This window comes from Archocentrus centrarchus, chromosome 10 (genome assembly GCF_007364275.1).
Source record: "Archocentrus centrarchus isolate MPI-CPG fArcCen1 chromosome 10, fArcCen1, whole genome shotgun sequence".
NCBI lineage: Eukaryota > Metazoa > Chordata > Actinopteri > Cichliformes > Cichlidae > Archocentrus > Archocentrus centrarchus.
Genome location: NC_044355.1, coordinates 31,169,835 through 31,193,830, shown reverse-complemented (window position 1 = coordinate 31,193,830; position 23,996 = coordinate 31,169,835). Strand labels below are relative to the sequence as shown.

Below are 23,996 nucleotides of genomic sequence, written 5' to 3'. Positions count from 1 at the left end.
CTGACAGAGGAATGAGTGGGAATCAAACGACTGATTTTGTAAAAGTGGGCTGATGAACCATTTAAAAAAAAAAAATGTTAAAAAGTATTTGATATTTAAACCTAAAATTTCACATCACTCATTATATATGTTCAAACTTTGGACCTGCTGACGGTCGAGCAGAAGGTCCACATTGATTTGAGATGGAATAACCCAGCTCTTGTTTTTTTTTTTTAAATAAAGGTAAAAACTGCCATAGAACTTAAGACTAGAAGCAGAGTTAGTTGACAATACCAGCCACTTGATTCATTAGTTTATGCACAGGAAAAAAAAAAATGACACATAAACCAGAAAGATAATAACAAATAAAATCCCAAAAGTTCTGACAGATTCTTGTTTCAAATGAATTTTGACCAAACACATGGTTAACACTGCAGAGAAACTCCTGTATAAAGTCCAATCCTCTTGCCTTTGGCTCCCATGACCTGTGATCTCAGGAACACCTTTGAGCTGAGTTTATCATCTGATTCACTAGTTTCAGGTTTTAGTGAATGCAATATATATCATATGCTGTATGACCCCCATAACAGTCTAAAAACACAGCAAAGCAGGGTTTCGACTTGCTCATCAGGTCGCTGCTGTGTAACTGTGCAGCATTCCTCAATTTCTCAGATCAGTGCTTAAAAATTTGGATTAAAATCCAAACTTCTCTTCTTCTTCTTCCTTTATTTCAACTAATCATTAATAAAAACAAATCAATCAACAGCTGAAGACTGACAATATTAGTGGCACTGTTATTAAAAGCTCTGTTAGGGGATGCTTTGCGGTGGTGTGGATTCTGATTTCTTTTCCTGTACAGGACACAGTTCTGTAAAGGAAAGAAAAGATATTCACAGACAAACAGGAACGGTTAGATGAACTGATCATTTTGCTCTTGAGATACTGCTACAGCATAGAAATCATCCAGCAAAAACGAGAATGAGAAGGAACGTCCACTCCAGACGGCTGAAAAATATAACTACCGAAATGAGTCAGCTCATCGAGTCTATGTGCACAGAATCTGCTTTTTCAATGTAGACCTCCTGCTAAACCCCCCCCCCTGAATTCTCTATAGCACACCTAATTATGTTAAATTTTACTTGCTCACATTTATCAGGGCTACCCAAGGAAACAGATTGCATCACAAACCAAGTAATTCTCCATGGCATATAAACTGAAAGAAGGATTTTCCCAGCCTACTACAGAGGAAAGAGCTACTTTAGGTCCAGACGTATTTGGACCAGCACCTCTAAAGCTTCATTCTGCTCATGAATAGAAACGTGAAAACACGCTCTGGTTGTATTATGTGAAAAGGATGATGTGTTCCAAGATAGCACCCTTTTCCCTGCGCTGTAAATTGCTCACTGGATGCTTTTCTGCATTCATGTTATGTAGCAGAATGACTTCATATTCCATGTCAAAGTGGACATGTGGCGCTTACCATTGTTGGGGTCGTAGTGAAACTTTGGTGATGGGGGAAGCTTGAGGCACTCGCCTTGTTTTCTGAAGGTCTCCAGATCAGAAGCTGACACTCTCTTATTCCTCCCTGCAGAGGACGGTAGAAGGAAACTCAGTGTTAGAATGTGCTCGAGCATGTTTGACTCCTGCAGTCCAGTTTGTTTTTTTTAGTGCGATCGGGCACAGTTCAGTTTTACTTGGGTGCAGTGCACATGTATTGCGATTGCTAACTGGGCCCGAAAGCACGCAACTTCCTGAATCAGAGTTGCCTCCTTGAACCTGGTCCTGGAGCATTAAGCCCAGTGTGAGCCCAGTGTGAGCGTAGGCAAAAAGGGGAGTGGGTTAGGGTCATCTTGTGAACCACGTACAATTAATACATCAGTGCTGTATAACAGTTTTATTCACTCATTTGAGTATTAAAAGATAGAAATAATAGTACATGAAGTATATATAATTTTCAGTTCAGGACTAATTATCAATTATTTTAGTAAATACTCCACCACTGCTCATGCCTACCAAACAAGTAGAACAATTGGTGGCTGTTTCCTTTATAGTAGGTGTGCATGAGTAGACAGTCAGGGCAGGTCCTCAGGAGCCTGTGATGGGAACTGGCCAGTTTCACTGCACAACAAAACACAAACATAATAACAATAATTCTGATACACTGTGACAAACTGTTAACTGTATGCTCTTCACTGAAGCAACTTACTGTGTAACTCTAAATCTTTGCCATCAATCAGGGACATGTTCTGAGCATTCCTGAGACAGTGATCCTCCCTAAAACAACAAGCAGAATGGAGGTTCTGTGAGTTCGGTGGAAAAACTTGTGCTGTTTAAGAACAAACAAGAATTGAGTCTACAGTCATGCTCTGGCGAGTCATGCATGCAGACGTGCAACTTGGTTTTTGGCAAAAATCGAGTGAAAAAAACCTTTTGCTAATATGAACGAAGTATGTTAACAACAACAACAGACTTTGCTTTGGTTTGGGTTTGTCCTTCTGAATATCTACATCTAAAAAATCTGATGTGGATGACTAATGAAGGACCAAAGGAAATATTCAATCACACAGCTGCCCCTGTGAAGTTTTTTCCCCACCTGAATGGATCTGAATGGATCTTTGACTGACACTTTTGATCCCAATTTTCAGATCAATTCTAATATTAGAAACTCAATACTATTTCCTGTCTCGCTCCCCTCACCCCAACCGGTCATGGCAGATGACTGCCCCTCCCTGACCCTGGTTCTGCTGGAGGTTTCTTCCTGTTAAAAGGGAGTTTTTCCTTCCCACTGTCACCAAATGCTTGCTAATTTGTCATTTGATTGTTATGGTTTTCTCTGTATTATTGTAGGGTCTTTACCTTACAATATAAAGGTGAGTATTGCTCTGAGTATGGCTCTATATAAATAAAATGTAATTGAAATTTAATTATATTGCCAAAAGTATCCACTTGTCTGCTTTCACATGCATATGAACTTGAGATTCAAGATTCAAGAAGACTTTATTGTCATTACGTTCCATTCTTAATTCATACGGTTTAACATGATGTCGGCCCACCAACAGCTTCAACTCTTCTGGGAAGGCTTTCCACAAAGTTTAGGAGTGTGTTTATGGGAATTTATGTTCATTCTTCCAGAAGCACATTTGTGAGGCCAGACACTGATGTTGGATGAGAATTCATCCCAAAGGTGTTCTATCGGATTGAGGTCAGGAGTCTGTCTGTGCAGGCCAGTCAAACTCTTCCACACCAAACTCGCTCATCCATGTTTTTATGGACCTGCTTTGTGCCATGGTGCTCACTCATGGTGGAACAGGAAGGGGCCATCCCCAAACTGTTCGCACAAAGTTAGGAGTATGAAATTGTCCAAAATGTCTTGGTGTGCTGAAGCACTAAGAATTCATTTCACTGGAACTAAGGGGCCGAGCCCAACTCCTGAAAAACAACCCCACACCATAATCACTCAGTGCATGTATGTATTATCCTGCGTGAAGCAGGATAATCAAAATTTTGTGACATGGTGTACTATCGTGCGTGAAGCAGAATAATACACCATGTCACAAAGTTCAGATCATCTCAAACAGTTTTTTTGAACATGACAATGAGTTCTCTGTACTCAAATGGCCTCCACCAGATCTCAGTCCAATAGAACACCTTTGGGATGTGGTGAAACTGGGGATTCACATCATGGATGTTTAGCTGACAAATCTGCAGAACTGTGTGATGATGTCATGTCAGTATGGATCAACATCTTCAATTCATGGTGCGTGTTTCCAGCACCTTGTTCAATCTGTGCCACATAGAATTAAGACAGATTTGAAGGTAAAGGGAGTCCAAACCAGTACCAGCAAGGTGTACCTAATAAATTGAGTGTATACGTACACAAACTTGCAATAATAAATTAATAATGAAAACAAATAAATAAAAAACAGCTTTTCACAGTTACATTGATTGTGGAGCGGCAGACAGATTAAGAAAAGAAACAGCATCATCAAGTTTAAACTATTCTAGTGTTACATACACGTGTAACTAAGAGAGTTCTGAAGTTTTTTCCACTACACGTTTTTCAGTAAGTGATGACCACCCTGCCTTTTTTAAAGGTAGGGTTTAATTCTGGCTGATCAACATTAGAAGTATGACTTACTTCATGCTGTCCAGATCGGGTGAGTTACTGCCAACAGGGTGGGAGCTAGGGATTGAAGAATTGTCAGGTCCCTGGACATCGGTCGGGATGGTGGTGTCTTCCATCTTTGGAACACTAATATATCAAAATATAAAGAATTTGGTAGATATGCAAAGAAACATGTAGGTCAGGCTTTGTAAATTAAATGTATAGGTATGGTCTTTGATATTAGTACACTTTGTTGAATGATAATAAATTGAACAGCCAAATACATAGGTTTAGGTTTAGGTTTAGTGTTGGTGTCAAAACCAGATAATGATGGTGACTTGTATATTAGGGGATGTTATAGTTCATCCTTCAGGATCTGGATGAATGTACCAAATAGAATATTCTAAAAATCGGGAAACTCCAAACCAAAAATACTGAGCTAAAGGTGGTGCTGATCAAGCATTAGCCAGTACAATTTATCTACCAGGAATAATTACAAAGTTTCAAGGTGATCTAACTAAGACTTATATTTGGTGGACTGACTCACAACCAGCAATGCTATCCATACAACCATATACCACTAACAGAGCAGATAATAATATTCAACAAAGATTTGGTTGTTGTTATTATTATCCACTTAAAATGTGAAAAACATCACAAGCAAGAGGACATAATGCCCAACAAATATTCTAATTGTGAAACAGTATGAATTGTACTGTTTAGAAGGGCAGATTGGCACTATGTGACACACAATTTGATGGCAATACACTATATGGACAAAAGTATTGGGCCACAGTTCTTCGTCTTTGAATTCAGGTGTTTTCAGTTCCCTCACCGAAGCTGTGTAAAATCAAACACTTAGCCATGTATTCTGCCTTTACAAACCTTTGGGAAAGAACAGGTAATCCTAAAGAGCTCAGTGAATTTGAGCGTGGTGCTGTAATAGGAGGATGCAACAAGTCATCTTGCGAAATTTCTTCCCACCCATATTATCCACGACTCTAAGTGGTATTATTACAAAGTGGAAAGTGTTTAGGAACCACAGCAGACCATGTATAGTTACAGAGTGGGGGGTCGCAGCATTCCGAGGTGCATAGTGTGGAAAAGTTGCCAACACTCTCCTGATCGCAGAGTTCCAAACCTCCTCTGGCATTAACATCAAAAACTGGGAACTTCATGGCATGGGTTTCCACGGCCAAGTACCTGAGTCCTGAACCCTCCCTTTGATATGCTGCTATAGACCTAGGCTGCTGGGGGAGGGGGGACTGAATTGAAGTAGCTCCTGTAGGTGTAATGTGTAGGTGACCCAGTACTTCTGTCTTTATAGTGTATTTTACATGTAGATATACACCGATCAAGCTTAAAATTATGACTGCCTGCTTAATATTGTGTTGGTCCCCCTTTTGCTGTCAAAACAGCCCTGAGCCATTGAGGCATGAGCTCCACTAGACCCCTGAAGGTGTGCTGTAGTATCTGCACCAACATATTAGCAACAGATCCTTTAAGTCCTCTAAGTTATGAGGTGGGGCCTCCGTGGATTTGACTTGTTTATCCAGCACATCATACAGATGCTCGATTGGATTGAGATCTGGGGAATCAGGAGGCCAAGTCAACACCTCAAACTTGTGCTTGTCAAACTTTTCCTGAACCCTTTTTGCTTTGTGACAGGGCATTATCCTGCTGAACACAGCCATCAGAGAATACTGTCTTCAATGAAAGGGTGTGCACAGTCTGCAACAATGCTTAGGTAGGTTGTATGTGCCAACTCTCCCCCTCACATGCATCAGTGAGCCTTGGCAGCTCATGACCATGACCCCATTGCTGGTTCATCACTGTTCCTTCTTTGGACCACTCTTTATATAGACTGACCACTGCAGACTGGGAACACCCCACAAGAGCTGCAGTTTTAATCAAACTCTGACCCGATCGTTTAGCCATCACAATTTAATCCTTGTCAAACTTGCTCAAATCCTTACGCTTGCCCATTTTTCCTGCTTCTGATACCTTTGAGTAAAAAATATTCACTTTCTCCCTATTACGTATATCCCACCCATTAACAGGTGCCATGATGAAGAGATAATCAGTGTTATCCACTTCACTTGTCAACGGTCATAATGTTATGCCTGATCGGTGTATATTAATTGCACAAGCATGCTTTTTTAGTATATAAAAAAATCAATATCTGTAAACATTTTCTAAGAGGAGGTCTGATGGACAGCTACTAAATGTGGAAAAATGTGGAGCCAAAAATACTCACTGCGGCACTGGCTGCAGCTGTTGAACCAGTCGGCCAGCTATCTCTACCTGCAGGGTCCGACTGTCTGCTGTTGTTTTCAGCACCATCCACGTACTTTCCACATACCTCAAACTGTCACCCAAACTATCATTAGTGGCAAGCCCCTCAATAAAGATCCACCTGCCCATGATCTATTCAGAGTGAAAAAATACAGTTAGGTTCAGAAATATTTACCCCACTCCAGATGGGAGGGTGGGGTATTGTTTTTGGCATGTTTGTCTGTGTTTTGTCCTTCGTGCCTTCTGTGTTAAGTCAACCCCGTCTCTGTAGTGTTTATCTTCAGTGTGTGTGTTAAGTTTGTAGGTCTTAGTCCTGGTCTCAGTGTTAGTTTCTTTCTGTCTTATTTTGATAGTCTCTTGTGTGCCTTGGTTTGAGTCCTGTGTCTTTATCTGTGATTAGTTTCAGCTGCTCTCCCACCTTTTCCCTGAGCAAAAGTTAGATGTAAGTTCATTATTTTGTACATAACATGAGCACTTTTACAATTGTTCACTTGTCAAAAGGATGTAAGGATGGAGACCGCTATGATGTCATGGATTTATAATCAGAATCAAATCTATAGTCTCCATTTTTCTAACTCTGTGACGCTGAGCGCAGCTGCAGCTGTCAGACTGTCAGTCAGTTCCTCTGAAGCATTTACTGTAGTTACTGTAGCATCACTGTTACATCACACTGATCTGGATGAAGCTTTAGACACAGAACACACTGATCACTGATCACTGATCAATAATTGGTCATGCTGTAAAAGCTCACTGATGGATAAATGTCTGGATCCTGGAGATGATGTGAACGTTTGAGTGAAGATGAAGCTGAAATGACATTAAGACTTGAAAACTGAACTAAATGGATTTAAAGTGACTTAAATCAACATTTTGAAAGTTTCTGAAAGTGTCTGAAATTCAGGGTATGAATCTCAACATATTTTTCACTTAAAATCACCTAAATCAGTGATCATCGGCTCTATAACAGATTCGTAAACCGCGTCTGAGTCCAGGACTTCCTGTTTTATTTTGCTGCTGCTTAATTGTCTACAGCTGTACCTTGTTACCCTCCTGTTTCTGCTGCCCCTGATTACCCCTCACCTTTAGGAAAATTCCTGCCCTTCCCTCCTTAGTGTCAGTCTTTGTACTGTCCTGGCTTTTATTTATGCATTGATGGTTTTCCTTCTGTTTTATGGATGTTTTATTTTGCTTTTGTGCCTTGCAACAGCCACAATAAATTGGCTTGTGTTTATTTGATCAATCTGCATTTAGGTCCACTTCCTCAAACACCCCACAGCTTTGACAGTGAACCACATTATTTGGTTCACTGTCAAAGCTTCCAAATGGAAATGCCCATGTCCATGAAACCCATTTAACATCAACTGTCCAATTATATTTGAGCCCATGGAAAAAATAAATAAATAAATAAAAAGAGTACCGCATAAGAAGGCTGTAATCCGTTGAGTTGGGAAAACTCAGTCACTGACAAAACAACTCTGGGCCTAATTGTTCGATAAACCACATATTTTGTTTTTAACCTGCGCGTGGGAGAAAGACAGCTGAGTTTAGAGGTGACGTGACCTGTACCTGGTGAAGCTCGTTAGCTAGAAGAGGCTGGGTCAGCTGGCTGCAGTTGTCTGCTGTTGGTGCTGCTGCGCTGAAGGACAGCAGAGAGATGAGAACAAAAGCCCAGTGTGTAGCAGGCATGGTGGGTAGCTGTGGATCACTGTTCTCCCTGACATCTGCAATACCAGGCATTTATGGGCAGGCTATTACAAAACCTCCTACATGTTGTGCTGCACTTTGCTCTGTACAGCAGCTAACAGGCCCGGCACTGGGTTGAACAATTCTGGAATTCTGAACTGTGCAATCGTGGAGGCAAATAAGCAAACATGTCACTTATCAGCCTCTCTTGCTATGCCAACATAAACTGAACTGCAACAAACTCCACTTAAAAGTAGAGCATGTTCACATACTCGCTGGTTTTCCTACAACGGCTCTTTTCACATAGTGTAACAGCATAGCTGCTAAATATTGAATGTGAGTTAGAATGCTCTCACACTACAAGCTCTGTAGCATTCTTTTATACATTTGAGCCCCAAAGCTGATGATACTTAAAACCAAAATACACCTCTGTTTACAGTGAACAAAATGCAAAACACGTCAGCTTTGGTGTAAAGTTCAAGGGTCTAAAAAACTATTTTGACACAGAAGGAATCACAGGTAGGTGAGCCTGGTTTAAAAGTGGAAGTAAAGCAGGACATTTCATATGCTGTAACTTGTTTTGATCAGCCAGCTCTTCCACATACTGTTGTGATACTCAGGCTAAACTTGGGTAAACCTATTCAGAAGTTGTTTTTGTTTTATCAGATGACTCATCAGAACACCAAACTAAGCAGGGAGCAGCGGCCTAGAGGAGAAGAGTGTGACTGAGAGGATGCTGTGTGTGTGTGTGTGTGTGTGTGTGTGTGGATGCTGGTTCCAATCCCTGGACTGGTGTGTACTGGAAAAATGGGATTTCCACCCTTGAATGGACATTTTACAGGAAACACATCTGTCTAAAACATCTGCACACACACACTCCTCACACTTACTGAGCCTGCTACAACTCCAAACAAAGAAGCGTCATTGATCAGCAGGAAGATAAACTTCAGCATTAGCAACATTACAACAGATCCAGAAGGTAGATTTATTATTCTTGTCTATTCAAAATATGGACTTACATATGTATTGCTAGTATATATGGACCTTTTTCACTCTCTGATCACTCTGATACTTCACTTATAATAGGAGAAAACTTCAACCTGGTTTGTAATCCAGCCTAGTTCATTTCCTCATTCATGAAGTTGCTGTCAACACAATTCATTTACAGAAGTTTAAGTTTTTACAAGCACAAAATCACAGTCAGACATTAGTTTGCTATTTTGTGTACTTAACAATATTTAAGGACGGAGGCAGTGATTTATTATCAGCTCAGAGTAAAATGTATGTTTATATCTTTCTGACTCTGAGGACAGTAATGCCGTCAGACTTTCAGTTTGGTGGCACTGCAAACATTTAATGTACGCTCCTGTGGGAATCACTGTTTAACACAGTGATCAGTGATCAATCACTTGATGTATTATAAGTGGTCACACTGATGGAATAATGTCAAATTTGGAGATGATGTGAATATTTGAGTGAAGACGAGGCTGAAATCACTGAAACTGAAATAATGAAATGTTTTAAAGGCACTTTTTTAAAAAATGCAGCCAGCAGAGAGTTTATGTTCTGATTCATTTCATGCCAAAATTTGTGCACACATTGAGATTCAGTCATTAAATTAAATTAAACAACAGGGTGAACCTCGACTTAGTTTTCACTGAAAATCACCTAAAGCTGTGTTAGTGGGTCGATCCAGAATCAGATCCACAGGAAGGTGTTACAATGAGTCCGAGTGCACTGCAGGACAGATCCAAAACCGATAAGGATCACGGAGTCAGACCGGCTCAGGTCTGGATCCAGTTCGGCCCCGGTCATTTCCCAGCTCATCCCGTCTCGATCCAGATCCAGATGGGATTATTTTGTTCTGACATAATCTGTATTCCTTATTTAAAACGTCTCATCCTTTCACAACTAACTACTGAAATATCTAATATAGCTGACCAACATACACATAGCTGTATAAAAACGTAGGCAGTTGTAATATGTTTGCCTTTTCTGATGAAACTTTACATTCATTAAAGACTTGGAAAGTGGTACTAGTTAAATGTGATACAGTAACTATAACGTGACTCTTAGTATTAACAGCAAGAAGTCAGTAAAACATCTCTGATGTGGCTGCCAGGACGTCATCATCTGTCAGTGAAGGTTGATGTTGGATCAAATTATCAATGCTTACATTGAGAACATTTAAAGCAGAGATTTGCTTCTTCTTTGTTTGTTTTTTGTGAATCTCTTTAAGCATTTTTATCCAGTAATGGAAGAAATCCTGACACTCTCTCTGTTTTTTAAAAAAGTGAGGTTGTTACTTCCCATCGGTACATAAATATTTTACTGAAGAAAAAAATGAAATTGTCAAACTGTAGCAAACAGATCACTGTGGAGTCTCTTGCTATCTGGGTAACTGATATCACAGGCCCATCAGTAAAGTGTGTCTGATGGCTGTTCTGGATTCTGGCTGATCTGAGAGTTAATCAGCTCAGTGTATTTTTAAACGGAGTTTGCTGAACGTGCTTCCTGGAATAGGGTCCTGGTGTTCACTTTTGCTCCCGTCCCTGTTCGGGCCCTTTTTCAGCTGATCAGCCTTCGACTGAATCACAGCATCATCAACATCCAGAAAAATGCAGTCTGGATTTTGGAGGACTGCAAGGTAGCACATTCGCATTGGTTGAAAACCTCTCTGTATGCGCTCCACTGGCAAATGGACACAATGATGGTACAATAACTCAGCATGAGTCATTTTACACTGTTGTCAGGTTACAGTTTACACAAAGCTGATCTATGAAGTCACACAATCATCACATGTAGAGTTTTTAAAGTACACAACAATTGTATTTTGTCATTTTGACTCCATGTGTTCTCTGCTGTTCAGTAATGTCTGCATCACATCACCACAGCAGAAACAGCAGCAGCAGTGCTTTTTATTGGAAAATAATGACTCATTTCACAGTAACTTTCACACTTTGTTAAAGTAAAAATATCTGCAGTAAAACTTCTTGAATATTTGAATCCTTCCAGGTTTTTTATTTCCCTGCTGGGGTGATTTTAAAATAATGTAAGAGTGGCTTCTCTAAACTGACCAACTGTCTTTAACAATGGATTAATAAAGATTTGCTAAAACTAATAAAAAACAACTCACCTTGTTTAGCAAGGATGTAGAAGCTGCACTGATGGCAGCTGAGTTTGAGTTTGAGGAGTTTAGAGGCCAGAAATGTAACATCAGCAGTCAGACCTGTGCTGCCTGAGCATATTAAACCTGTGTGGCTTTATTATTAAGAACATTTCTTTCCTTCTAACTGGCTTCTTTTGTTCCTTTATTTTCCTCTGTCCCTCATTGTCTGCATTTTGTGTGAAAAACACTTTCAGTGTTCAGAGTTGCGTGCCTGAGTTGAGAGGATCTGTCTCACAGGTCTGCACGGTCTTTGTAACAGACTCTGAGGAGCACCTGTAACCCTGCTGCAGTTCCCCCCAAGGAGCTGATGGTGAAGGCAGTCTACTCCCGGGGCCCCGACATGCTTTAAACTGTTTGACATTAAGCACCTCACAGTTAGCCCAACACAGGCACATTTACAAATCTGATTACAGACACGGATCTGAACACGGACACACAGATCAAAATACAGATGGTGATGCGCACACATGGACACACAACAGTTTTGCTACAATAATAGCCCCACAGAGGAGAACCACAACATCACACTTGAGTGGACGTTCACCACCAAATCAGACTCGTTCAGCAAGTCTCTGAAGGTCCGCTGTAGACTGATAGCTGATGAAAAACACTCAATTCGTTATTATGTTTATGATGGTGTCGAGTTCTCAGAGGCCCAGGAGGAAAAGTTTTCAGAGCGAGTCCAGAGTGACAAAGATGCCCTCAGAGACGAACGACTCAGACTCCAACTGTCCAGACTCAGGAGTGAGGACTCGGGTCTGTACCTGTGCGAGGTGAACACAGGTGATGGCAGCGGCTACAACAGCTGCAGACTCATCGTCTCTGGTAAGGTGATTAAATTTAAAGATGTGAGCAAATATGAATACATTTTTTAAAAAATGGTCAAAAATGGTCCCAAGGACAATTTCCTGGAGCCTCCCAGTGTACCAAAAGCTGAATGACGTTACCAGTTCTGATACTTTTCCTGTACATTGATCACCTGTTTGAGCTGCTTCCGAGTTTTCTGCCCCATTTTAAGTTTGAGGTTGATGCTAGTGGTGCAGAACTGTTGAGATCCTGGAGGATTCAGCAGACATTCATCAGCCTGCCTTCTGTTACTCCAGAAGGTTTTGTGTTTTTTTATTGTTGTTTTGTTTTTTTATGCAGGCAGCACGGTGGTGTAGTGGTTAGCACTGCTGCCTCACAGCTAGAATAACATTTAGAAGGTCCCCAATATTCAATCATTGGGATATACGTGTAGAGGTAAAGCAAGCTGAAATGCTTCAAACGGCACTACAGCATGTAAAGATGTAAAGAGTGGCTCTGGCGGGCGTTGTACTAATAATGTTCTTTAATTTCTTCTTGGTTGTCAAACACTATCTAAAAGCAGCAAGTCAGAGCTTAATAATTAAAAATAATAATTATAATTCCCACATGGGCTTATTTTCCTGCAGAAAAATTCCCTTATGCTGATTTGTGCTTTTTTTTTTTTCCAGTTTTGCTCATAAAATCAGTTCCATTTCTTTCAGGTCTGATTTTTAAAGCCATTCATTCATTTTAATCTGCTGCTTCTTTAAACATCGTGTTTAAAGGATTCACTCTGCTCTAAGAACAGGTCTGTTTCTGATTGCTGTTATTACTGTTTACCTGGACTAACAGCAGCTCATCTCTGAACACCACTCCAGAGAAACACAGCAACTGTAGCATCACCTTACAGAAGGCAGTCTAAATCCACCCTGTCACACTGACCCCTGACCTCTGGAGGGTAAAATGTGCACATGGCCACCAATGCGCTAGAATGGCAACTTCTATTGTTGTGTTACATCTAGCTGGCAAAGCAGAGGTGCAGTTTTAGCTGTGAATGTGAGGCCAGTGCTGCTGTGGACCATTCCTTCACTGGTTTGCTGCAAGTCTCAGCTCGGTTACATGGAATCCATAATTCTGGTCATTTTCATAAGGATTAGCATCACCATCATTTTCATACTGTAAAAATGCTTTTTGGTCACTACAGTTTTTTACAACCTTCATATTTGTGTGCTAAGCCTTTAGTCTGGCTTTGCACACAGACTGTAAGCAAAGAGAAAAAAGTAGACATCCACAAACAGAATTAATTTTAGGTGGCATTTAAATGCCTTTATTAACACCAAATCCAATTAATCTATGTTTTCAGAGATGAAGAAACAGGTTGGGGATGATACGGAAGAATGGAGTAAAGGAAAGATAGTCTTCTATCTTTCCTTTCCTTTAAATAAAGAGTGAAAAGAAAGGGATAGAGAAGAGAACCCCCCAACAATCCCCTCTGAGCAAGCACTAGGTGACCGTGGGGAGGAAAAACTCCCTTTTAACAGGAAGAAACCTCCAGCAGATCCAGGCTCAGGGAGGGGCAGCTATCTGCCGACACCGGCTGGGGGGGTGAAAGAAAAAGAACCAGGAGGGGGGGAAGAGGAAGCTGATGGAGAGGATGGCTAGGGGAGAGCTCTAGGCAGAGAGGAGAGGTCAAAGTGAAGGAGATGATTGAAGGACGGCGAGGCTAGTGTTGTCCAGGTGGGACTGAAGAAGCAGTCTAGATACTCCAGAAAAACTTGAAGCGCTTTTTTTTCTTGAGGCAGCGTTCCTGCAGATCTTTGTGCTGCAATATGATGTTGTGCAGCTGATTGATACTTTCTATATTCTGCTCCTCGAGTGTACTGCACTTTTTCTCAAGTTCTTCTATTTTCTCCTGCTTTTCTGCATTCTTTTCTTCTGCTTCTCTATATTTCTCCTCCTGCACTTTCTTTGCCTCGTGCATGTCTTTATTTATTTGCTGTACTTTGCCGTACATGTTTTGAAACTCCTGATTTTTCTTCAGCACTCCTTGAAGTGTACACTGCAGGTCTTCATGTGTTTTCAACAGTTGTTGCCTCTCCTCTATCATTGCAGTGTTTGTGTGCAGTGCACTGTCACACAAATTTTGCAGTTCTGCCTTTTTTGTCACCATTTCATGGATCGTGCTCTGCATCCCTGCACAGACTTTCTCCAGATCTTTCTTGTCTTCCTCTACTTTATCACTTTTGTCCTTGAGTTGATTGTATAATATTTGCAGGTCTGTATTTTTCCTCTCAGTGTCTTGGAGAATATGCTGTGTCTCTCTCTGCATTTCTTCCTGATGCTCCTTCTGCTTCAGCAGGTCTCCATTTCTTTGCAGGGCTTCGTCAAGCTCTGCTTGCAAGACTTCGTTCTTATTCTGAATGTCGCAGAGCTTGAACTCCATCTCTCTGCATTTGGCTTCCTGTTCGTCCTTCTCTTCAAGGACTTCGGCAAGTCTTTGCCGGGCTTGCTCAAGCATCATCTGCTGCTTTTCCTGCTTTTTCTCCGATGCCTGGAGCCTGAAGCACACATCGTTGTATTGAGCTCTTTGTTGTTTCTTCTCTCTCATCAAGCCCATAATGCGCTCCCGGGCTTGATTGAACATTATTTCCCAATAATCAGTTGCAATCTGCATATTGGGCTGGTCCTGCATAGCTGGAACTTCTCGGTCTTGTGTGTTCACGAGAAGTTCACTGCAGATTTCTCCAGGGTTTGTGAGGGATTCAGCCTCAATCGGCTGATAACCCCAGTCAAGAGAGTCGGGGAACATGCTCTCTCTTGGGTGGCGAGACATGCTGCAATCTCAATTCTCTGACTCTGCAAACTTTCCAAATGTTTTTCAGCCAAAGTCAAACGTTTGACTGCTGCGAAGAGGAAAGCTGTGAGCAAACTGACTTCTAGACTGAAAATGTTCACTTGAAGTTTCTCCTGTGTACTTAAAGCTGAAGATCAAAGTCCTAGAATGTAGAGATTTGTGTGATTCACAAAGTATCAGATAAAGTCAACATTCCATAACATTCCAGTCTCATTGTACATCCTGTATAACGACAACAAAGGCATTCTATTCTATTCCACATGCAAATGAGGTGGTCACATGACATTTTTAATGGGGGGGAGGGGGGTATTTTTGTGTGAATGCTGGTTCAGATAGTATTCAAATCCTCATCCAACCTCCTCGTCTTTGAACTCTAATAAACTGCCGCTGTGTCCACAGTTTTAACTCTACAGCCTCCACTTTACCCTCAAAATGTAGCGCCGCTCCTCTTCTTTCAAACGATGTGTCTCTCAACCCTGACAGATGTCAACTTTTTGAACTGTGTGGGTCCAAGTAGAGGGAGTACCTTCCCACTCCTCCATACAGATCAATTGTAATTTTAGGGAGAAGATTTTGTCAACACCAGGACAGAACTCCTTTTTTAAACTGCTCCCATGGCCACATTATTGACCTCAGGGATATAAAAATCACACTGATGTGTAGAACAGGTCCTTGTGATGCTTACAATTCAAAAAGTATTTTGATAGAAGCTACGGTCTTTGATTCAGAAGCAGTTGTTCGCCAAGTGTGCCGAGGTAAACTCAGCAGGGATTTGACTGTCAAATCCAGGAGCGCAGTGAAGGAGGACCCAATTGCAGACACAGACGGAGGTAAGACTATAGTGGGTTATGCAATTTATTATCACCAGAAACACCATAAACCAGGAGATGGCTCTCAGAGATTCCCTTAACACTGAACTCGAACTCTTAAACTGTGGGAAGGGGTGTAACCGCCGAGGGGTCGTTCTAGACGGAGGGAGAGGGAGAGATACGTTAGGGACTGTAGTTAGCATTAATGAATGGACATTGGGGGGGGGTAGCAGAGGAGTAGGCTTACGTGGGGAGCAATATGAGTCCTGAGGGGAGGCAGATGGCTGGAGCGGTGTGCTGTTTTCTTCAGGAGGGCAGGCAGGCAGACTAGGGGACGAGATGACTTCTGTAGAGAACAAATAAACAACAATCCACGGTTAAGCACAGAGCGTCCAGTACCAAAACTCGAGCACAAAAACACGCGAGAGTCCTCACGAAAACTGCTGCTGATAGAGGATTGACGAAGACGTTTTACCCCGAGCATTAGCAGACACACCGGCAAGGACAGGAGGCCAGAGCAGATCCTTAAATAGCATTCACAACAGGTGTGCAGAGCCTCCACACGGCAGCCTCCAGCCCCGCCCAAAGAGGAGGAGAAAACAGCCTGCCAACCCCCTGAAATGAAAAAAACCAGAAAAAACAAAGATACAGCACACCGATCCATGACATTGCCACAGAGTGGCTGTATGTCAGCAGTTCATGCAGTCCAGCTGACAGCTTTGGAGGCTGTTTTTAATTGGTGGATTTAAATGTAGAGGAGCATTCTGATTGGCAGATTACACTTTAAACTGATTGATGGATTTCTCTTCAGCATGCACGTGGTTCAACGCTGGACTGTTGGTCTCAGTTGATGAAGGTCAGGCACCTCACACATGGACACACAAAACATACAGAGAAACACATCCAGACACACGCAGATAGTGACACACACACACACACACAGAAACATACACAGTGTTGGCAACTTAACGACTTTGTCGCTAGATTTAGTGACGTTTCAAATTTCAGATTCTACCATTAAACAATACGGGACCAAATTTATTTATGCAATGTGAGTCGTGACGTTATTACTCCTGGTGAACCTTTACCGCAGCACCATCGAGAGCGTCCTCACCAACTGCATGACCGTGTGGTACTCCAGCTGCACAGCCTCAGAGAGGAAGGACCTACGTAGGGTGGTCAGAGCGGCGGAACGTATCATCGGGACTGAACTCCCTAACCTGGACAGTGTATATAACAGCCATCTACAGAACAAGGCTGACAGCATCAGGAAGGATGCAACACACCCTGGGAACTATCTGTTTTCTCTGTTACCATCTGGGAGGCGCTATAGAGCTATTGGTGCTCTCAGCAACAGACTGAGAAACAGCTTCTTCCCTAGAGCTGTGGCCTCCATCACCCCTCTCAACACCTAATAGACTGTAAACTTGAACATTGCGTATTTGCACATCTTCATACAACCATTTTATCCATAATTTATTTTATTATTTATCTTGCAATCCATACTTTTAAAATTGTACTGGTTTTATTGTGTAAATATCCATACACTTATGTACATATGTTTGCTTCTTCTTAAATATCCATATGCTTATGTAAATACTTTGCTTATTTTTTATTTTACTATCATTTAAAGAGTGTCAAACTGAATTGCGTTGTATGCAAGTATAATGACAATAAAGGTTCTTCTTCTTCTTCTTCTTCTTCTTCTTCTTCTTCTTCTTCTTCTTCTTCTTCTTCTTCTTCATAAAGTTCATTTGTAGTTCTAAACATATTTAGAATGTTTTTCCTGACCTTTTTTCACTCCAAAGATGTTACCCCCGTCTCCTACAGTACAGCCTTATGTGATGATGCCATATACCAACTTCTAGTAACAGCCAATAGCTGCTTTCCTTACTGAGGAATTGGCAACAGTGACCCCACCTCGTTTGCTGGCCAAAACCTTTATTGTCATTCCAGCTATTTGTGATGTCCTCTTGGCTGTTTGACAACAGTGTCAGCCTGGGAAAAATCACTGCCAAAAATAGAAATAAAAACACTATTATGAACTTTATTTTGTGTTATTCATTCATTCGTGATTAATGTGTGGGTAATAAAGGTCAGTCAGTGTCAAACATTGTATGATTTCAGTCAGTGTTTACATAAATCCAATAGGATGCGAGATGTTTATGTGTTGCAGTGTTTTCAAAAGATGGGACAGTGATTGTGTTTATGAATACTGGGTGATGGTGACTTTATCCATTTTTATATACACCACCAATCACACACGCACCCATGAGTGTGTCCAAACTTTTGATTGGTAGTGTATATTTTTTCCCCCACTGTTTATGATGCAAGCAGATGTTACACACTGGCTTCCATAACCATCCACTGCACTGCCACCCAGTGGCCAATATTAAAATCACATGATGCTTTACAGTTTTTCCCCTTGTGAGTTTCTTGGTTGGACAAATACAAACCTTACTGGAGTTTAGAAATAGAAAACAAAAAGGTTGAAGCAAAACTCTTTAACATACCACATGAGTTAGAAAACCTTAATTTTGTACTCTTTACAGCTAAGGACTCCTCACTCACTGACTTTGCATTAAACCTAAACCAGTATTTTCAGTAGTTGCCACAGGAAAACAGTCTATGAACAAAATATATTGATTGGGCAACTTCCCAAACTATTTGTTCTAACAGATAAAATGGGAGAAAAGCTAAAATACATTTTAGCTAAGGCTCTCTCACTAGACCGAGTACAGTTACTGCTATTTGTTTTTTTCCATTGTTTATTATTCTCTTTAAATTTCTGTACTATATATACTGTAAAATATCAGAAACTCAGATTCAGAGCCTACAGTGTAGCTACATTTTGGCCAAATGCTGTGTTTTGGCTTTGCAGAAAATTATGATACAATAGAACGGGGATCCTCACATCCAGGCCTCGAGAGCCGGTGTCCTGCTGGTTTCATATGTGTGCTTGATCCAACACACCTGAATCAAATGGCTGAATTACCTCCTCAGTATGCAGTCAAGTTCTCCAGAGTCCCACTAATGACTTCTGTATTTGACTCAGGTGTGTTGAAGCACAGACACATCTAAAACCTGCAGGACACCGGCTCTCGAGGTCTGGATGTGAGGATGCATGCAATAGAAGTTGTTGGACACACTGACTGTATAACTTTCAGGTGTAAAAAGTGAAACCACAGCTGAAATGCTTCAAACTTGCCAGCAGGGGGCAACACCTTTGGCTGCAAAAAGAAGTCCAGTTCAATAAAAGTGTTTCCAGTCTTAGAGAATAAAACACGACGCTCATTTGGTGAATTACAGTCCCCTATCAGTGTCAAAAAAGAGGATAAAGCCAGGTGTAGTTTAGGGGACATTGATGAGTTATGTCCAGATTAAAAACACAAATACAGTGGGTTGCTTCAAGTTTAAAGTGAAGTTAATATTTGGCAAATATGTGTCTTGTTCGTTCGACTGCTCCTTTCATGAGCTGCCGCAGTGGATCATCTGCCTCCATCTCACCCTGTCCCCAGCATCCTCTTTTGTCACACCAGCCCTCTGTGTGTGTCTTCCTTCATTGCATCCATGAACCTCCTCTGTGGTCTTCCTCTTTTTCCTCCTGCCTGTCAGCTCCATTTTCAACATCTTTTGTCCAGTATATCCCCTGTCCCTCCTCTGCACATGTCCAAACCATCTCAGCCTTGACTGTCTTTGTCTCCAAACCACCTCAACCGGACCTACCCATTTCCAATTTTGTCCATCCTGGTCATTCCCAGTGAAAACCTTAACATCTTCAACTCTGCCACCTCCAGCTCAGCCTCCTGTCTTTTTTGCCAGCATCATTGTCTCCAAGCCATACATCATAGCAGGCAGTGGCGCAAAAAGTGGGTATGCACTATATACATAGGGACGCCACACAAGGGGGGGGGGGGGGGGGGGGGGGGGGCTCTCTGGGGCCCAAAACAGAAAACGGAAGAGGAAGAAGGATACAAATGTTGTTGGGATGAAACAACGCTTTACAAAGTGGTTTAAAGACAGTCGGGAAGTTATGTCAGTGTATCAAGAGGAGGCTTTTAAATTCTCAGGTTAGTTTAAGTACTACTAGTAGTAAAATAACAGGTCACTGTTCTGCAACTGTGTGCTGCAGTTACAATATAACAGATCATAATAAAAAAAGAAAGAACTTGTAATAATTTGTTTAACTAGATGGTGAATCATAAAACAGCTAAATTATAGAACTTGGCAGTGATACACTTGACTTTAAATGTCTTCACTCAATATAACACTACAATGCTGTTGTGCTGTATCTGATAAGTCTGATCAGATGAGGCATCCTGTCAGTAACTGTTATCCAAAAGGATGTCATTTAAAATTAAAATTTCATGTTTATTATATGTGGTTTTACTGCTGCATTTTTAAACATACTGAACACAAAGTTCATGTCATTCAGCTGTGAGGATGGAGAGAAAGAAGAGCGGACGAGAGACAAAGAATCAGGACAGACAGGGGAAGGCAACAGGTTGGTCTAATGTTAAATAGAAGTGAAGGAAAATTCTCTTATTCCCATGTGATTAATTAAAAAATATTATTTATTTTAAAAAGTGCATTTTTAAGCTTTGTTATTAGTTTAAATCTAATACGTAATGCTTTTCTGACCATATGACCTAGTGGAGAAGAACACAGACAAGGTGTGAAGGAGACAGACATGAGGTCGATGATGGTATCTGCTGTAGAGGAGACCAGTGCTGACATCAGGTAGGAATAGGTAGGAAAACCTATATGCCCAGTATGGTTTCAATTTGTGATCACCACTTTTCACTGTGTTCTTTTTGGGAAAATTAATGCAGACAGACCTGGCAAGTCAATCTGCACAGAGAAGAATGTGGAAGAGGCAGTTGCAGATGAGGGAGAGGAGCACAGAGGTCCAGATGATGAAGGGGGAGAGGAACAGAGAGATGCAGCGGAGAGTGCTGGTGCAAGGCCTTACTCAGAAGATCCAGCTGAATGGCCTTCATGAAACAGGGAACTCATTTAGGCAGTACATGGTTGAGAATGGCTCACAGAAATGTTCTGATGGGCCATATCCAAGATCAGATAAGAATAAAAGGTGTTTTTCCCAAACATACTGTTTTCGTTTACTGTCTAATGGAGAGAAAGTGGAACGTGATTGGTTACTGCACTCCAAAAGTACTAACAGAGTCTATTGTTTTGCATGGAAGCTATTTGGTGAAGCTAAAGTTGCTGACACACGCCTTGTGGTGGGGTTTAATAACTGGCAGTGTCTTTCAAAATCTCTGACGCACCATGAAACCAGTGGTTCTCACAGAAATGCTCATCTGATGTGGAAAGAATTGGCATCCCGCTTACGCCTAGATAAAACTACTGATGATGAATTGCAGAGAGCCTTGGCTGCTGAAAAGGCACACTGGAGAAGTGTGTTGACTCGACTGATCGACTGCATACTCTTCCTTGCAGAGAGAAACTTGCCATTGAGGGGGAAAAAATGCACAGTTAGGAAATCCTAAATAGGGGGAATTTTCTGGGAATTCTTGAGCTCATAGCACAGTATGATGTCACACTGGCAGAGCATCTTAGAAAGGCTGTCTCAAAAAAGTCTCTGGATATTTGTCTTGGTGCACTCAAAATGAATTTTTAAATTCAATATCAGAATGTGTTTTAGGTAAAATCACTGCCCAAATCAAAGCCTCCAAGTACTTTGCAGTGGAATTGGACCTCACACTCGATGTTTCAAAGCATGAGCAGACCTCAGTTATCATTCGGTATATTCATACAGCTGAGAAGAAGAAGGTCACTATTGTTGAGTCTTTTGTGGGGTTCACTGCTGTGAAGGACACAACTGGGAAAGGCCTGACAGATACACTGACAGGGGTGCTGGATGGTCTGGGGATGGACTTGACTAATTGTAGGGGGCAAAGTTACGACAATGGCTCTAATATGAGGGGAATAAACAAGGGTGTCCAGGCTTTGATACAACAGAGATGTCCTGAGGCTCTGTTCATCCCTTGCTGTAGCCACAGCCTGAACCTTTTGTTATGTGATGCAGCTGCATCCAACAAAGAGTGTCAAACCTTCTTTGGCACTATTCAAAGATTATACACCATCTGTTCATCTTCTCTGAAGAGGTGGGATATTCTCACAGTTTGTTGACATCACACTGAAGCCTCTGAGTGACACCTGGGAAGCAAAGCTAGACTCTGTCAAAGCTGTACGTTTGCAGTTGGGGGGATTCTAGATGTGCTTGAACAGCTTGAAGAAGTGGCAGGAGACAGCAAAATTGTCTCAGAGGCAAAGTCCCTCGCTGATAAGATTGTTAGTATGGAGTTCCTTGTGTGCCTCTTAGTTTGGTATGACTTATTATAAGAAATCAACTTTGCAAGCAAGGCACTACAAGCAGCGGATGTCTCACTGGACACTGCCATTAGGTTAATCGATTCTCTGAAAGACGTTTTGCTCAGGTATAGAGAAGAGGGATTTCAGAAGTCACTTGACATTGCAGGCAGGATAGCCATTGAAATGGATGCTTCTCCAAAATTTAAAGAGAGACGTATTAGGAAGCAAAAAAAGGTTCCAAGATGACAATTCCTGCACTGCTTATGATGAAAAAGAACCTAAAAGGCACTTCAGGTGTTGGTTTGCAATGTTCTTGTTGACACCGTCCGGCAAGAGCTGTCTGAGAGGTTTTCAAATCTTCAGCCAGTGTCTGAGAAATTTAAATTCATCACTAAAATGGAGCACATGACAAAAGCTGAGCTGGAGGAATCAGTGACTGCATATACCCTGACAGCCAGTGATGTTTCCAGAGATATCATTCAAGAAATATACCCAGCAAGCCGTCTATTGAATGGTTACAAGGCTCTAGAGAAGTTAAATTTCCTCATACAGGAAAATCTTGATTTGGTTTTTCCAGATTTGACAGTAGCCCTTAGAGTATTTCTGACCATGCCTTTGACAGTTGCATCTGCCGAGAGATCTTATAGCAAGCTGAAGCTTATCAAAACATACCTTCGTTCGAATATGAGCAATGATCGCTTTACTCGGTTAGCAGTGATTTCTATTGAAAACAGAGTGGCACGGTCTATTTCATATGATGCCACCCTTGAAAAATGGGCAAGTGCAAAAGCACAAAATGTAACAATTTAATGTTGAAAAAATGTCCCTAGGGTCCAGGCTGTTGTTCAGATTTCATAACTACATATTTACACTACAGAAAATGTGTTGAGCGTGTGTGTGTGTGTGTGGGGGGGGGGGGGGGGGGGGGGGGGGGGTGTTGCACCTAAAAATGTGTCCACATACACCTCAGAAAGTATATAGCTGCACCCCTGATAGCAGGTCTCACTAACATCTGGTAAACCTTCCTTTTCACTCTTGCTGCCATCCTTCTGTCACACATCACTCCTGAACGCAACTCCTTCTGACCTTCTCAGTACCTCTAAAATTAGAAACATCCTGTCTCAGAGTGATGCTGAAAAACTCATTCACACATTTATTACTTCCAGGCTGGACTATTGTAATTAATTACTACCAGGCCCCTCTTCTGTGGAACCAGCTCCCAGTTTGGATTCAGGAGACAGACACCCACTCCATTTTTAAGATTAGGCTTAAAACTTTCATTTTTGATGAAGCTTATAGTTAGGGCTAGATCAGGTGACCCTGAACCATGCCTTAGTTAAGCTGCAATAGGCCTGGGCTGCTGGGGCTTTCCATGATGCACTGAGTGTTTCTTCTTTACTCCCCTCTTTTCACTCTCATTAGTTATTATTAATCTCTGGCTCTCTTCTACAGCATGTCTTTTGTTCTGTCTCTCTCCCCTTACCCCCAACCGGTCACGGCAGACGAGTGCCGCTCCCTGAGCCTGGATCTGCTGGAGGTTTCTTCCTGTTAAAAGGGAGTTTTTTATTCCCACTGTAGCCAAGTGGGTCATAGTGGGCCGTTTGATTTTGGGATTTTTCTCTCTTCTTTATTTTACAATATAAAGCGCCTTGATTTAAACTATTCATTTGGCAAATGTGCTTCTGTTTACACGTCTAAACATTGCTGGTCTTGTATGGGAGAATAAGTTAACACACAGCAGTGCGAAAAGTAAGTTAGAGCCGGTAAGTTCTTTTAACATCCGTGATGTAACACACGTGAAACTCCTCAAGACCCCACATTGCATCATGACCTTCACATGCCCACTACATGCCTCTGCCCTGTCCGCGCCATAATCACGAAAATCCCCAAAAAGTATCGGTATCTATTTATGCTTTATATCAAGCAAATTATTACTTTATCCCTGTCATATTTTAATGAATTTGTGTATTTGGTTTATAA

General features: G+C 41.5%; 1 protein-coding gene across 1 annotated transcript; it reads right to left on the bottom strand.

Moving 5' to 3' along the window:
* Nucleotides 1–259: 259 nt before the first annotated feature.
* Nucleotides 260–8,131, bottom strand: LOC115787359 (uncharacterized). The gene is made up of 7 exons (XM_030740036.1): nt 7,946–8,131; nt 6,342–6,511; nt 4,118–4,231; nt 2,186–2,253; nt 1,993–2,097; nt 1,460–1,564; nt 260–847 (listed from the first exon to the last, which is right to left on the bottom strand). The coding sequence occupies exons 1-7, from the start codon at nt 8,114–8,116 to the stop codon at nt 789–791; spliced, it is 792 nt and encodes a 263-aa protein (XP_030595896.1). The 5' UTR covers nt 8,117–8,131; the 3' UTR covers nt 260–788.
* Between the last annotated feature and the right edge of the window lie 15,865 nt (nt 8,132–23,996).

Bases quoted from the DNA above. Each gene is read 5' to 3' on its own strand.
- LOC115787359 (XM_030740036.1), bottom strand. From the start codon at position 8,116: ATGCCTGGTATTGCAGATGTCAGGGAGAACAGTGATCCACAGCTACCC. The intron at 4,232-6,341 runs GTGAGTATTTTT...TTGATATATTAG, and splicing joins CAGCTGCAGCCAGTGCCGCA to TGTTCCAAAGATGGAAGACA. The intron at 1,565-1,992 runs GTAGGCATGAGC...CGTCCTCTGCAG, and splicing joins CCAATTGTTCTACTTGTTTG to GGAGGAATAAGAGAGTGTCA.